Consider the following 14,726-nt stretch of genomic DNA (forward strand, 5'->3'; position numbering starts at 1 on the left):
AAATTTGTTTTCATTTTTTTTCCCACTTTTTTCACTTTCAATACATTCAAACAACTAAATATTCTTTGCAAAAACTATAACCAAACACAACTCCATCTTCAACTCCAACTCCAACTCCAATTCAAAAATACAAAATAAAGTGAAAAATATTTGGTTTTCATGGCCAAACACCTACTTAGTATCCTCTATAATAAGTAAAAACCTAGCCTCTACTAAAAACCTAGCCTGCCAAAAACACTAGTATCTACCACCCAAAATGGCCACGGCCAGGCCACACACCTTTCCGGAGGTTGGTCAACAAGACAAATCATATACAACCCACAATCAATTATCGCAGCACTAAACAACCTCACAAACACACACCAAAGGACAATTGACATTAAGCACGTTACATATTTACATGGAGAACCTACATTACATGGACAAAGAAGGAATTTGAGATACTATGTAAGAGACAGAATTTACAATATGCACTTGTTGCTAAATTCTCCTATGGAAGACCGGATGTACATGAATTGAGGAGAAGTATACCAACACAATTGGAAGTAAAGGGCCCTGTCTGCATTAGGGCTATTGGAGGATAGGCATATTCTAGTTCGTTTATCTTTACTAGAAGACTATGCTACCACGGCTTCTCGACCATGGGAGATTAGGTTCGGGAATAGAATCTTTCCGTTAGATTTCTCATATGGGACCCTTGGTTTAAGCCGGATGAGGAAACAACAATTGCTATAGCATGGATCTCGCTTTCGGTTTTTACTAATCTCTTTGACAAGGAATCCTTATTCTCATTAGCAAATGCAGTGGGAAGACCCCTTGTGATAGATAAAGCCACCGACAATCAAACAAGGCCTAGCTGTGCAAGAGTCAAAGTAGAAGTGGACTTGATGAAGGAATTACCCAAGCGGTACTGATTAAGCTATTGATGAAGAGACAAATGAAGTTAGATCCAAATGGCAAACAATACAATATGATTATTTACCAAACTATTGTGTTAATTGCAAAATACAAGGACATAATAAGCAAGAATGTTGGAATTTATATCCAGAATTCAGACAAAAAAACGAGGACATAAAGGAAAGGAGTAAAGAGCAATAGGAGAAGGAGAATAATAATGGAAAGGCACCTATCAAGGAGAATAACAATGCTAATGGAGAAAGAAAGGAATATGGGGAGAAAAAACAGACCAATGGAAAGGAGGATGGGGAGAAAAAGCAGAATGTTAACAAGAGCAAACAACAACCATTCAAAGTTCTTAAATCTGGAAAGGTTGTTGTAAACAAAAATGATCCCAAAAATGATCCTAATTCTTTGAAGGCCAAAGACAAAAATGAGATGGAAGGGTAATAATAAAGGTATAGAAAGGAAAGAAAAGGAAGTGAACAATCAAGAGGTGAGTAAACGAGAGAAAACAAATACGATTACTCCGACAAACAACAAGTTCAATACTACAGTGGACTTGGAGGAAGATGAACATAATGATGAGGATGGTCAGGAGTACAAAAAGCAGCAGGAAACAAAAGCAATTAGGGAATCAGCAAAGCCATGGGTGGAAGCATCTTTTGGAAAACAAGGAGGAAGTACTAGTGCCTTTAAACAACTAATGGAACAACAAACAAGTATTGAGAAGGAACAGGAGCAATGTAAGTCACAACACAAAGTCACAGAAGTGCATAAGGGTAATCAAATGGAGGAGGAAACAAAATCACAAGATACAGAGAGAACCATAACGGATGTAAGGGAGGGTGTCAATGAAGAGAGCAAAAAGAGGAGGACAAGTCAAGAATTAGCAGTGCAAGAGATAGATAAACTAATAGAAATTACGGGCGAAGCGACATGAACAACCACGGATCAACGAGGTGGAAAAATGCGAAAAACCACGATGATGTCTTGGACAAGTCTAATGAAATAGCAAGGAAGTAAAAGATACAAAGTCATCTACAAACAACCACAACAATGAGGGAAGGTCAGAAAATGCGGATCATGGTGACAATAAAATGGGTGCGAGAAGAACGAGACAGGCTTGAACAAAGGAAGGATATTATTGAAGATGGGGAATTTGGGGAAAATACAGATTCTATATCTTCAAATGTGCCTGAAAGTAAGACCAATGATGAAGAAAGAATTGATGATATAGGAGATGATGATGAAGTGGAAAACACCGGTATCCCCGATCGGTCCATCGAGCATAATGCGAGGGGATGCTTCACCAAAACAAGTAACCAAAACAAAGAAAGAAGGGAGACATCATAAGCAAAACGAGAGATAAAAGTGTGCCACCTCGGGCGATAAGTGGCGTACTCGCGAAAGCACGTATGCCAAAGGAAGTTTACAATGAATAGCTCGCTCATATGGAATATTAGGGTGTTAATACTCAACAAGCCTTTGAGAGAGTAGTTTTGATGCACGGACAAAAGAATTTCAATTTTATAGCATTGATGGAACCATTTCAGCACCACAGACACATAGATATGTATAGATTATGGCTGGGCATGGGCACTGCATGGCACAACATAACTGGTAAGATTTGGGTGTTTGTCAACGAAGAATTTCAAGCAGAGGTCACAAGAGACAATGAACAACTTCTTGCTTTGAAGTTAACTCATCTAGATTCTAATCAGGAGATCATTGCTACTTTGATATATGCCGGTCGAAGGGCAAATAGAATCACCTGTGGGATGAATTATATGATATGGCCTATACCATTAACTCGCCATGGATTATAGGAGGTGATTTTAATGTCATTTTGGATGAAGCGAGAGAAATATGGAGGTTTGCCGGTGAATTTGCACGAAGTAGAGGACTTTGCACATTGTTTGAATATATGTCGGGTAGCGATTTGGGATTCTCGGGAAGCATTTACACTTGGTGGAATGGAAGATCTAATGAAGCTTGTATTTTTAAGAGACTAGACAGATGCTTAGGGAATCAGGCTTTCCAGGATACATTCCCCAATTTTAAAGTGGAACATTTAATTAAACAGGGATCAGATCATTCGCCACTTCTTCTAACGTTCAAAGCAGATACCAGAGTCATTAAGAAGCCTTTTAGATTTCTTAACACGGATAGAGCGGGAGAGCTTTGAAACTTGATCAAAGTGAATTGGGAAGAACAATATTGTTATGATCCTTTTTTTTCAACTTTCATAATAAGATGAAAAAGGTGAGTAGAGAAAACGACTACGTGGAGCAAAGAAACCTTTGGGCATATTTTTAAACGGTGGCTACAGAAGAAATTGTCAAAGTACATGAAAGTGCTTTTGAAGAAAATCCATCCCAAGAGAATAGGCAAGACTACGAGTGTGCGGTGATTTAATAAGGTTTTATGCTATAGAAGAGAAATTTTGGAAACAAAAATTGGGATGCGGTGGTTTAAAGATGGGATAGGAACACAAAAATTCTTTCATGCCCGTGTAAATGGGAAGAGGAAAAAGTTGCATATTAAGAGGATTCGGGACCGGCATGGTGTATGGTTGGAACGAGAGCCGAAAATTATTCGAAGCCGTCGAGGATTTTATGAAGATCGAGTTTCGAACGGGAACAAGTGCCCAACAATTTTGAATTCTTGAACAATATTCCTAAAGCTTATTACGGGAGCAAAATAAAAGGATCAATCAACTACCGAGAGAAAGAGGAAGTGAAGAAGGCGGTATTTGGATTGAATTCGGTGCGGAGGACTTTGATGGTTTCTTTGGAAAATTCTTCCAAGCATGTTGGGACATAATTGCTAAGGATATGGTGCTAATGGTGAGATCTTCTTTTGTGGTCATGAATTCACAAGGTACATCACTTGTACAAATCTGGTTCTTATTCAAAAAAGAAAGAAATTAATACCTTTTCGGATACGAGACCTATTAGTCTCAGCAATTTTACCAGTAAGGTGTTTTCCAGAATTATTCATGAAAGGTTAGTACGGTTATTTACCTAGTATAATCTCCCCTCGGCAAAATTTGGATTTGTTAAAGGTAGAAGCATTGTAGAAAATATCCCTGGTGGGGAGATAGTCCATGACATGAGATTGAGGGGTAAACCAGCTAATGTGGTGATAAAGCTTGACATGAGTAAGGCCTATGACAGGGTCTCATGGTTATTTCGACCAAAGTTCTAAGAAAATGGGATTTGGTGAGGTTTTGATAGACATGGTCTTGAGAATTGTTTCAAACAGCGGTATTCAATCTTGATTAATGGGCAGCCATGTGGTTTTTTCAAATCTTCTAGAGGAGTAAAGCAAGGCGATCCCTTATCACCAACTTTATTCATTTTGGCTTCAGAATGCATGTCAAGGGCTTTGAATGCTCTACATGAAGATGAAAGATTTTTAGGATTTGGCATGCCAAAGTGGAGCCCATACATAAACCATTTGGCATATGCAGATGACACTATTATCTTTGCCTCGACTAAGGAGGAATCTACGAGGCCTATTTCATGGAGAAATTGGCGACTTATGAGTCGGTTAGTGGGCGAGAAGATTAACAAAGGCAAAGTCTTTGTTTTCCTTCATCACAATGTAACTCGGGAGGTAGAAGAGCGGGTCTTTGATATTACCAGAATTCCCGGGGAAGGATTTCCCATTTACTTATGCGGGGTGCCGATTTATTATGGGAGAAGGATGATAGCACACTATAAAGAGATCACAGACAAGATATTTAACAGGCTTAACTCATGGACAGGGAAACTATTATCTATTGGAGGAAGAGTAACATTAATCAAGCATGTTTTACAGAGTATGCCTATTCACCTTTATGCTGCGATCCACCTAAAGGGGTACTAGCCCAAATTCACGAGAATGTTTGCAAAATTCTTTTGGAGCAATTCGCTGGGTAACTCTAGTAAGCATTGGTGTCATGGACAACTTTATGCCATCCTCGAAGATGAGGGAGAATGGGTTTTAGGAGTTTACAAGATGTATCAAAGGCCCTGGTTCTCTAAGTTGTGGTGGAACTTCAAAACAAAGCAATCACTATGAGAGGATGTATATGAGTAATAAGTACTTGAAAAAGGATCATTCGATATGTGACAATGGAAAAGAGGGACATACATGTGGAAAAAGATGTTGCGATGTAGTGAGACTTAATAGAACAAAGAAATATGGTGGCGGGGTTAAACAAGGAAACTCTTATTTTTGGGTGGACAATGGACGACAGAATGGGGCTTTATATCAAAATATGCCTCCAGATTTCATATTTGATAGAACAGTGGTATTAGTGCAGGAAATGGTGCTGGAAGAAGAATGGGATGAAGGAAGATTAATGGAGATTCTCCCAGGTAATATTGTTGAACATATTATCCAGAACATTAAGCCACCAAATCCTGATGGAGTTCAAGATAAACCTTTCTGGAAACTAGATACTAGAGGCAAATTTACAGTGGGAACAGCTTTCAATTTGCTGAGGCAGAGAATGGATACTAATGAGTTGTACAAGAGAATTTGGATAAAAGGATTACCAGTGAAGATCTCATTTTTTCTATGGAGACTATGGAAAGCTAAAATACCTCTAGATGAGATAGTGAAAAGTGGGGCTTTCAGTTTCCTTCCGGATGTTTACATTTGTGATGAGCCTAAAGAGAAACTATAGCACGTTTGTTTTTAAAGTCCCTGTTGCACAATATACATGGAACATTTTACGCGGACCCGTAGGATTAAATATTCAAAATCTCCACTGAGTCGAGTTATTAATTTGTGGTGGGATGCCCGGTAAATCACCATGTAAAATATATTTTCAAGCGATTGCCGGCTATTATTATTTGGGAACTGCGGAAAAGAAGAAATGCTATTAGGCATGGGGGCAAGATGTCTAAGGTCAACCTAGTCTACCAAATCATGCATTCAATTATCATGTTTATGAGGGTGAGGAGAGGTAATTTTAAATATGCTGCATATAGATGGAGTACTCTGGTGCAATCACTTCAAAATTACTCTCCACGAACCAAAGTGATTCATGTTAAGTGGGAACCACCAGAGTTAGGATGGGTGAAATGCAACACAGATGGTGCCTCAAGGGGAAATCCTGGTAGAGGATCCTGGAGCTTCTGTATCAGAGATGAGAATGCAAATCTTTTAGTGGCGAAGGCTAAAGAGATGGAAAACCCCCAGTGCACCAACACACAAGCAGAAGCTATGGCTATTCTACAAGCGTTGAGAGTGATTGAGGTGAAAGAATATCGGTAGGTTATAATAAGCGATTCCTTATTGCTGAAAAACATAATCCTAAGATTATGGGAAGTGCCTTGCGTCATCGTAGGAATGATGGAAGAGATTTGGGAAAGGATGAACACTAGAAGCTGTTAGAATAGCTCATATATACGGGGAAGGAAATCGGATAGGCGATTATTTGGCTAATGTAGCCTTTGGATGAAAGAAAGTAGATATTGATTCCTTTACGGAATCGGGGCACTCGAGCGAAAGGCGATCAACAATGATAAACTAAACTTGCCATACTTGAGAGATCGGACCAAGCAAGAGATGACGGGGGTGGGAGAGAAGGAGGAAATTTATTGGTTTTCTTGCTCAAATCCCGGGGATGGAAGAGGGTATAGAAAACCTCTTTTCAACTAACATTGTTTATTGTTGTGCAGGAAGAAATAAGAACACAATCCAGAGATTTGACAATACCTTCAACAACATGCTGGTTTACGAGAATAGCTCAATGGTTGGCCTTACCTAATTGTTAAGTGCTCATACTATGGAGCAACAATCAGGGGAATTTAGTATGAAGCGAAGGTACAGACTGAAATCTCAGAGAAAGGACATACAGAGGTGGAGGACGACAAAGCACAGAGTGAAGATTCTTTCAAGAACAATTACAAGAGGACGGCGGCTTGACACACAACATAAACAACCCCGAGAGAGAGAGAGCGTTAGAGAGAGCAAGGAAAGCAAAGGACTACGATAGACATCCGAGGAGGAAAACATCTAGAGGACAGCAATACACACAAAGCCACAAAAATCAACAAACCAAAACATGAGAGGAGGGGGGAACATAAATCGAAGCCAAGGAGAACATACAAAAGCAGATTCGGACCAAAAACAGAAGCAACATCAACTACAGGCTTAGCAACAATCAAGTCAAGTTCAGCCACAACTCAGCATACCCATATCGATTCAATACTTTGGAAGCATAAGAGCTACAAAGGAGAGGAAAAAGAACTTACCAGATAGAAATCTTTGGAATCTTCACACCTCGATTTTCGGATGCTTTTGTTTGAATCGAACAACATATGTCAACTTTCATTCATCATCGAAGCTACACAACACCGATTGGCATTTCCCAGATCTTCAGCAGCTTGTGGATGGTCACTCACGTTGGATTTCCCTTCTAGATTGACTAAGATTAGTATAGGGTTTTCTTCTCTTTTGTTTTTTCGTTCTTAGCTTAGTTTACTTTCCCTTTTGCCTTTCTTACTTTATTTGGTGAACTTAAGTTTTCTGATTAATTAATAAAAAGCCCTTGTGGCATCCATTTAAAAAAAAAAAAAAAAAAGTATCCTCTGTAATTTAAAATTGTCTGTTACTCTGCCTCAACATAGGTAGTTTGAAGCTATTTCGCATTTCTTTTTACTTTATCCAGTATTATAAAAAGGTAGATTTTGATTTTACAGCTCTTGGTTTCTTGAAACCTGATAGAGAACACCTTTAAAATCCTTAAATCCAATCTTCACTGCAATAAGTTATCAACGCTCAAACTTCCCATCACAAGACATTGTCGATGGTGCTTTAGATAATGTTGTTTCTATCCTTTGTGGTCTGGGCATGACGACTTCTATTTTTGGTGATAGAAGCACATATCAGGCCAAACCATGTCAACGGAGAGTCAACGGAGATAGATACATACCTATGTGTGGCATAGAAGATTATAAATTTTTAGATCTGGTCACTCAAACGAAAATATCTAAAGTTAAATCAAATGTATCCCCTCATTTCAGAGAAACTGTTTAAAGTTTGGCTTTGTCAATGCCACATATACACGTTTTTGAGTGAAGTTATGGCATTGACAAGGTCAAACTTCATATGATCATATCCTTTGTTTGGAGGGACAATGTGATTGTTGATTATATATCGGGAGTATACGGTAAATTTTTAACAGTATTTACGCTAAGTTGCCATAATCATTTCCTTGAAATGTAGTTTAGGATTTTCTAAACTTCTTTTAGATTGGTCCAAATGTTATTAAATACCAGTTTCTTTAATATGTACTCCCTCCGTCCCAATTTATGTGATATAGTTTGACTGGGCACAGAGCTTAAGGAATAAAGGAAGACTCTGTATCTTGTGTTCTAAAACAAGCCAAAGATATTTGTGTTGTTATAGATCATCTCGTTAAGCGTAAAAGGTAAAGTTAAAGTTAAATTGTTGTCAAATAAGGAAATGCATTATTCTTTTTGGGACAGATTAAAAAAAAAGTGTATCACATAAATTGGGACAGAGGGAGTAATGTATTATTGCAATGCAAATCGATTATAAACATTTGTTTGTTTTTTTACGTCTTTGGTAACACTAAAGTGCTTATAAGTTAAAATTGATAAGTTGGTTATAGTTTATAATAAATACTTTTAATTTGACCAATTTTTTAAAGATTTTATCCATTATATCTTTTGTAATCTCGAAATACTCTTTCTAAAACATTACTTTTTAATATCTCTTTATTCTGTTTCCATCATTCATCCTTTTTTTCTCTAAAAACACTTTTAAATTTATATCTTTTTAAATAGCATTGAGGACATCTCAAACATTTTAACAGAAAGCAGCTTTTTACCTAACATACTAACTACTATTTATTATCAGTTTCAACATTTCTATTCAAACGTTGACTGTTTATTTACACAATCGACTTCACTATCTAAGGTGCTTTTCAACATTTAATACTTATTAGCTAATAAAAAAACAATGTCTTTTTTCTTTTAATCTTTGCGGAGTTCTGAAATAAAATATGTAAGTTGAACTTGGTACATAGTCTAATTTAATAACATATTGGTAAAATTCTATTTTTATTTCTTGTCATGTTTCTACTGAAACTAATTTTGAAGCCCTAAAGTGTTTTTAATGCAAGGATGACCATAGACTTGGATGAAATAGCTGTTTTCATTTATGGATACTGTATTTTAGCGAATATAATATAATTTTTCATATCTTTTCTCTATTAATTATTTTGGTTACTTCACCGTGAAATGTTTATAATAGGCTAAACCAATTCAATCATCTCAAGCCCAAGAGGATACTCCTTCAATGAGAAAGGTACGATTATTCAAACTGCTTTTTTCCTCTTTCAATGTTATATTTGCAATGTTCTAATTTTCTATGTGTATTATATATTCTCCCTTGATATATTTAAAACTAGTTAGATTGTTCGGTAAGAGCGTATTTTCGGATTTGTACCTAACTTAATTGAACCAATAAAAGTCAAAAACTAACTATTCTACCCCTCTTATTTACGACGAGGTCAGTTCATTTAATAATTAAACAGTACGTATATTTAAGATTAAATTTTTTTAATGAGAACACAATTGTAAAACCTTTTACGGTCAACACAATTATTGAAATACATATTGTTCAAGATATTTTTTTAGTTTTAATTTTATATATTGTACCTTTTCATTTAATATAATGGATGCATGTTAACGGCTCGGAAAGCAAAAAACTTCTCAAACTGAAGCTTGAAATTATTATTAGTACGGTCTTAATTATTATGAACTAAACGGTTATACAGGTTTTTTGCAACAAGAGCAAAAAGAGTGGTCGCCGATTTATGAGGAATTTACGAAAGGATTCGTCCGAAAGTTTTGAAGGAGTGGATAAGGAAACAAACCAGGAGATCAATGAAGTTGGAGAGGCCACAGTAAGTTGCTGGCAAATTATAAAAAATGAAATTCCCAACTTTGTTCATCAAAAGTTATTTTCTATAAAAATACATTCTGAAAAAATATTTTTCCGTGTTTAGGAGAATGCTTTGATAACTAGTTTTTGTTCAAAAATTAATAATAATGTTTATTTGTTAATTGAAGCGGGAAATATGCAATTAAATGGTAGTAAGATAATTGTAAGGAAAATTACTTCCATCCTTAAGAGAAGGAAGTTCATTTTCGCCTTTTTGAAGAAAAATATTTTCAAGAATATATATATGATTTTTCAAATCTTTTCTCCATTAAATATTTTCAAGAAATCATATATATATTATATGATTTTTCAAATCTTTTCTCCATTAATGATTTTTGTTCCTACATGTGGATTTGCTACTTCACTATGAAATTTTTATAATAGGCTAAACCAATTCAATCATTTCAAGCCCAAAAGGATACTCCTTCAATAAAAAAGGTACGATTATTCAAACTACTGTTTTCCCCTTTCAATGTTATATTTGCTGTGTTCTAATTTTCTAAGTGTATTGTTTATTCTCCCTTGATATATCTAAAACTAGTTAGATTGTTCACTAAGGAGTGGATTCGCGGATTAATTCCTAACTTAATTGAACCAACAAAAGTCTAAAATTAACTATTCTTCACCTCCTATTTAGGAAGAGGTCAATTCATTTAATAATTAAACAGTAAGTTTATTTAAGATTAAATCATTTACTGAGAACACAATTGTAAAACCTTTTACCGTCAACACAATTCTTTAAATACATGTTGTTCAAGATTTTTTTGAGTTTTTAATTTTGTATATTGTACCTTTTCATTAAATATAATGGATGCATGTTAATGTCTCAGTAATAAAACAAAAAAATTCTCAAACTGAAGCTTGAAATTATTATCAGTACGGTTTTAATTATTGTGAACTAAACGGTTATAGAGGTTTTGCAACAAGAGCAAAATGTGTGTTCGCCGATCCATGAGTAATTTACGAAAGGATCTATCCGAAAGTTTTGAAGGAATGCATAAGGAAACAGACCAGGAGATCAATGAAGTTCGAGAGGCTACAGTAAGTTGCTTTCAAATTATAAAACAAAGAAATTCCCAACTTTGTTTGATATATCAAAAGTTATTTTCTTTAAAAAATACATTCTGGAAAAATATTTTTCAGTGTTTAGGAGGATGCTTTGATAACAAGTTTTGGTTCAGAAACTAATAATAATGTTTAGTTTTTAATTGAAGCAGGAAATATGCAATTAAATGTTAGGATAATTGCTTCCATCCTTAAGAAAAGGAAGTTCAGTTTCGCCCTTTCGAAGAAAAATATTTCCAAGAATATATATATATATATATATATATATATATGACACACAGAGAGAACACTGGAGGAAAAGGTTAAGGTTGAATTTTTTTAGCTGATAGTTGGAATAATCTCATGAACTCTGACAAGATAAAAGTTTTTTCAAATGGGAAAACTAGTCAATACACCAGTAATGCTAGAAAAGTTACGGTAAGTTGCTTGTAAATTAACGCAAAATTTTATGTAACAGTTCATAGACTACTGTCGATTGAACTCAAAAACATGTAAATTATGAAACTTGTATCCCACATCGAAATGGTAGGAAAATTATAAGTTACAAGAGAGCAAATTTAAGACTCAAAAGGAAAAAATCCAAATGCCATAAAGATTTTGACAGAACGGATAATACTATGACAATTGGGCTTACATTTTTTTCTCATAATTGTTAGATTTTTATGTTATTCTTAACGTGATTTTTAACTGAATCTGTAACGACCTGCTTGGTCGTTATAGTCTTTTCGGCACTTTTGACCCTTCCCCGAGCTTGGTTAGCTCACTTTTGACCCAAGGGGACCGTTGACACGCTTCCCGAGGTGTTCGGGGTTGATTTTCATGACCTTTTAGGAAAATTGGCTTTAAGCGAAAAAGAGTTGACTTAAAGTTGACTTTTGGGTAAACGGACCTTTTTCGGAAATCCGTCGATTCCGAGAGGTCCGGATGGTCATTTAAAACTTGTGTGCATATTTGGTTGGTTCGGTTCCCAATGCACTCAGGTGCATTTTGGGACTTGGGTTGGAGAGTTGGAATTGACGTATCGGGGGTTGACTCGATCATCGAGACATCCGTTGGGAATTCCGAGGCCACGAATGCGTTCGTAGCGTGTTTTCATGTGAGTATGTCTATGTGGTTTATGAGCAGATGGCCTCGGGTATTAGTCGGGATTTCGGATTGAGATTATGTTTATTTTGGGAAATTTTGGTACTGGTGTCCGCCATGGCGGCACCCTTACCGCCCCAGCGGTACCGCCGTAGCGGTTGGGTGGACTGCCATAACGGCCCAGAGCATTTGTGGGAATACCATCACGGCGGTCTGAGAGGCCGTCGGTGCGGGACCGCTGCTGCCGCCGTAACAGTATCAGGCTTGTTATTTCATTAATTGTGTATTAAAAGCCCTTAGTCTCTCATTTATTACTATTGCAAAATCTGAGCTATTGTGAGCAAATCTAGGTATTCTTGGAGAAGATTCTTGGTGGTAAGTCCTTCTAATCCTTTTGCTATTCCATTATCCCTAATCATCTTAGAATCCCTTTATCTTGATAGTTCATTAAGTGATTGAAGATTAAGAAGGGATTTAATGAACATTCTTTCTAGGCTTCTAAAACCTTAAGCATTGAATTGATGATTAGAATCCCTTATTTCATAACTTCTTCCTAATTAGAGGCTAATTTGTGGAATTGGAAGTTAGGGTTTATACCCAAATTTGGGGGTTTTACCTAGAATCCAAAATTGAGTGAATTGTTGATTATTCTAGCTTGCTATTGATGGGAATTGATCACCTAGAGGTTTAATTTCATGTTGGGACCTTTAGATTCCTAATTTCACCCTTCTAGTTCATAAATCCTATTCCATAGTTTGGCGATTTGGGTCTTGAATAGAAGTAGGGTTTGTTGATGTTCTTCTTGATTCTAATTCCATGATTCGAATAAGCTTAGACTTTCTTGATCTTGAGGCTCAAAGGAAAGGAAAGGCTAAGGAGTGATTGTTGGTGATATTGTTGTTCGGCCTTCCAGGTAGGTTACGGTTTACCCTATGGTGAGACTTCGTTTAGTGAAGCATATATTTAGACGATATTGTTGGAGAAAGCATGTAAACCTTCGGGTAAGAAGTTGGGTTGGATATTGTCTTAAGTCGGGCCCTGTTGTGTGATTGGGGTTAGCCACCCCGTTGTGTTGTGCCTTATCTTGTTCTATTGTTGTTGGCTTGATGCCACGTGGAGATAATAGATATTGGAGACTATTGATATATCTTGTTTATGATATTGTAGTGTCTTACTTATTGATGTTTGATACGACGATAGTGTTCTATATGGCTTGTGTATCCTTTTCATGATATTGTAGTATCTTGCTTGTTGACGTTTGATACGAGGATAGTGTTCTATATGGCTTGCGTAGCCTTTTCATGATATTGTTGGCATACCCATGCTTGGTAGTTATGATATTGATCTGATTATTGACATTGAACTCATACATTGCACGCATTCTCATCCTTCATGAGATAATGTTGATACACTGATGATACTTGAGGAAACACTGTGATGAGCTGGGCTCAGTTGGATGAGACTGACGTGAGGACCGATATCTGATGGTTGTCCCGGAATCGAGGTTGTGCATTTTGCAGGAATCGTGAGGTAGCGGTTGCTGAGGTTTGTGTCGGAGCCATGAGGTACATGAATTTTGCGGGTCCCCCATGGGTTGTGCTACCGTGACGTCGATATTTTCGTTCGGAGTACATGTGTACACAGCATTGCATTGCATTGCATATACATTTCATACATTATTACATTGCATTGCACTTTGTCTTCTGTTGTGATATTCTTGTGATGTACGGATTCGGACTGAGTATTTGAGACTTGACACAATTGGGTTTAGATGCTATAACCTAGGTGATGACGTGTACTTGATTTCTGGCATGTGTTTGACTTATACCTTGATTGATTACCTGTTTATCTTACTTTGTTGACTTGATATGTGTTAGCTAAACTTAGTCGGCCTATGATACCTACCAGTACTTATTGTTTGTACTGACCTGCACTTGCTGCATTCTTTTATGAATGCAGAGTTCTAGGTAGGGTCGACCTCTGCTTCTCGTGGCTGATTGTGCGAGAGTTGCTGCTGAGAGTCTTACAGGGTGAGCACGAGGACGTCCGCTGCCTTGGAGATTCTTTCCTTATGCTATGTCTTATTTTGATATTCCGAGACATATTCAGACTTTGATGTATTATTGATATTTTCAGACTCGTAGATGTTAGTTAGTTGCTCTTGTATGACTAGACAGATTTCTGGAATGGTTGTTGTATTTCCGCATATTCTATCTATTATTATGTCAGACTTACGTATTCTATTTCTTCCGCATTATTTATTTATTTATTTATTTATTATTTCTTGTTATTTGAGATTGTTGGGATAAGGGTTCGCCTACCGAGGTGGGAAAGGTAGGTGCCCGCGCGACTTAGCTAGATTGGGTTGTGATAAGTTGGTATCAGAGCCCTAGGTTACCCGGTCTATAATACAAGAGCGTGTCTAGTAGAGTCTCGTAGATCGGTACGATGAGCTTCGTACTTATCTGCGAGAGGCTATAGGACATTTAGGAAATTTCACTTTCTTTCCTTCTTTCGTGCTACTTTATTCTAATCGGTATCTGTAACAATCGAATTGGGATCTAACTCTTAGCTTTTCTCTCACAGATGGTTAGGACTCGAGCTACTATAGCCCGAGATCAGGTACCAGAGCCCGTAACTGCGGCTGGAACCAGAGGGCGAGCGACAACCAGAGGGTCCGGCAGAGCTAGAGGGGGGCCGCCCGGCCT

General features: G+C 36.9%; 1 protein-coding gene and 1 long non-coding RNA gene across 2 annotated transcripts; both read left to right on the plus strand.

Annotated features, from left to right (window-relative positions):
- Positions 1–5,835: 5,835 nt before the first annotated feature.
- Positions 5,836–7,636, plus strand: LOC132045436 (uncharacterized). The gene is made up of 2 exons (XM_059436016.1): positions 5,836–6,150; positions 7,568–7,636. Exons 1-2 carry the CDS (start codon positions 5,836–5,838, stop codon positions 7,634–7,636), a joined length of 384 nt encoding a protein of 127 aa, XP_059291999.1.
- A 2,004-nt stretch (positions 7,637–9,640) lies between these two features.
- LOC132045438 (uncharacterized) lies at positions 9,641–14,259 on the plus strand. The gene is made up of 4 exons (XR_009412414.1): positions 9,641–9,832; positions 10,255–10,308; positions 10,785–10,911; positions 13,978–14,259. It is a non-coding gene; the product is annotated as an uncharacterized LOC132045438 (long non-coding RNA).
- The last annotated feature ends 467 nt before the right edge of the window (positions 14,260–14,726 follow it).

The sequence above is a fragment of the Lycium ferocissimum genome, unplaced genomic scaffold (assembly GCF_029784015.1).
Source record: "Lycium ferocissimum isolate CSIRO_LF1 unplaced genomic scaffold, AGI_CSIRO_Lferr_CH_V1 ctg6687, whole genome shotgun sequence".
Classification (NCBI taxonomy): Eukaryota; Viridiplantae; Streptophyta; class Magnoliopsida; order Solanales; family Solanaceae; genus Lycium; species Lycium ferocissimum.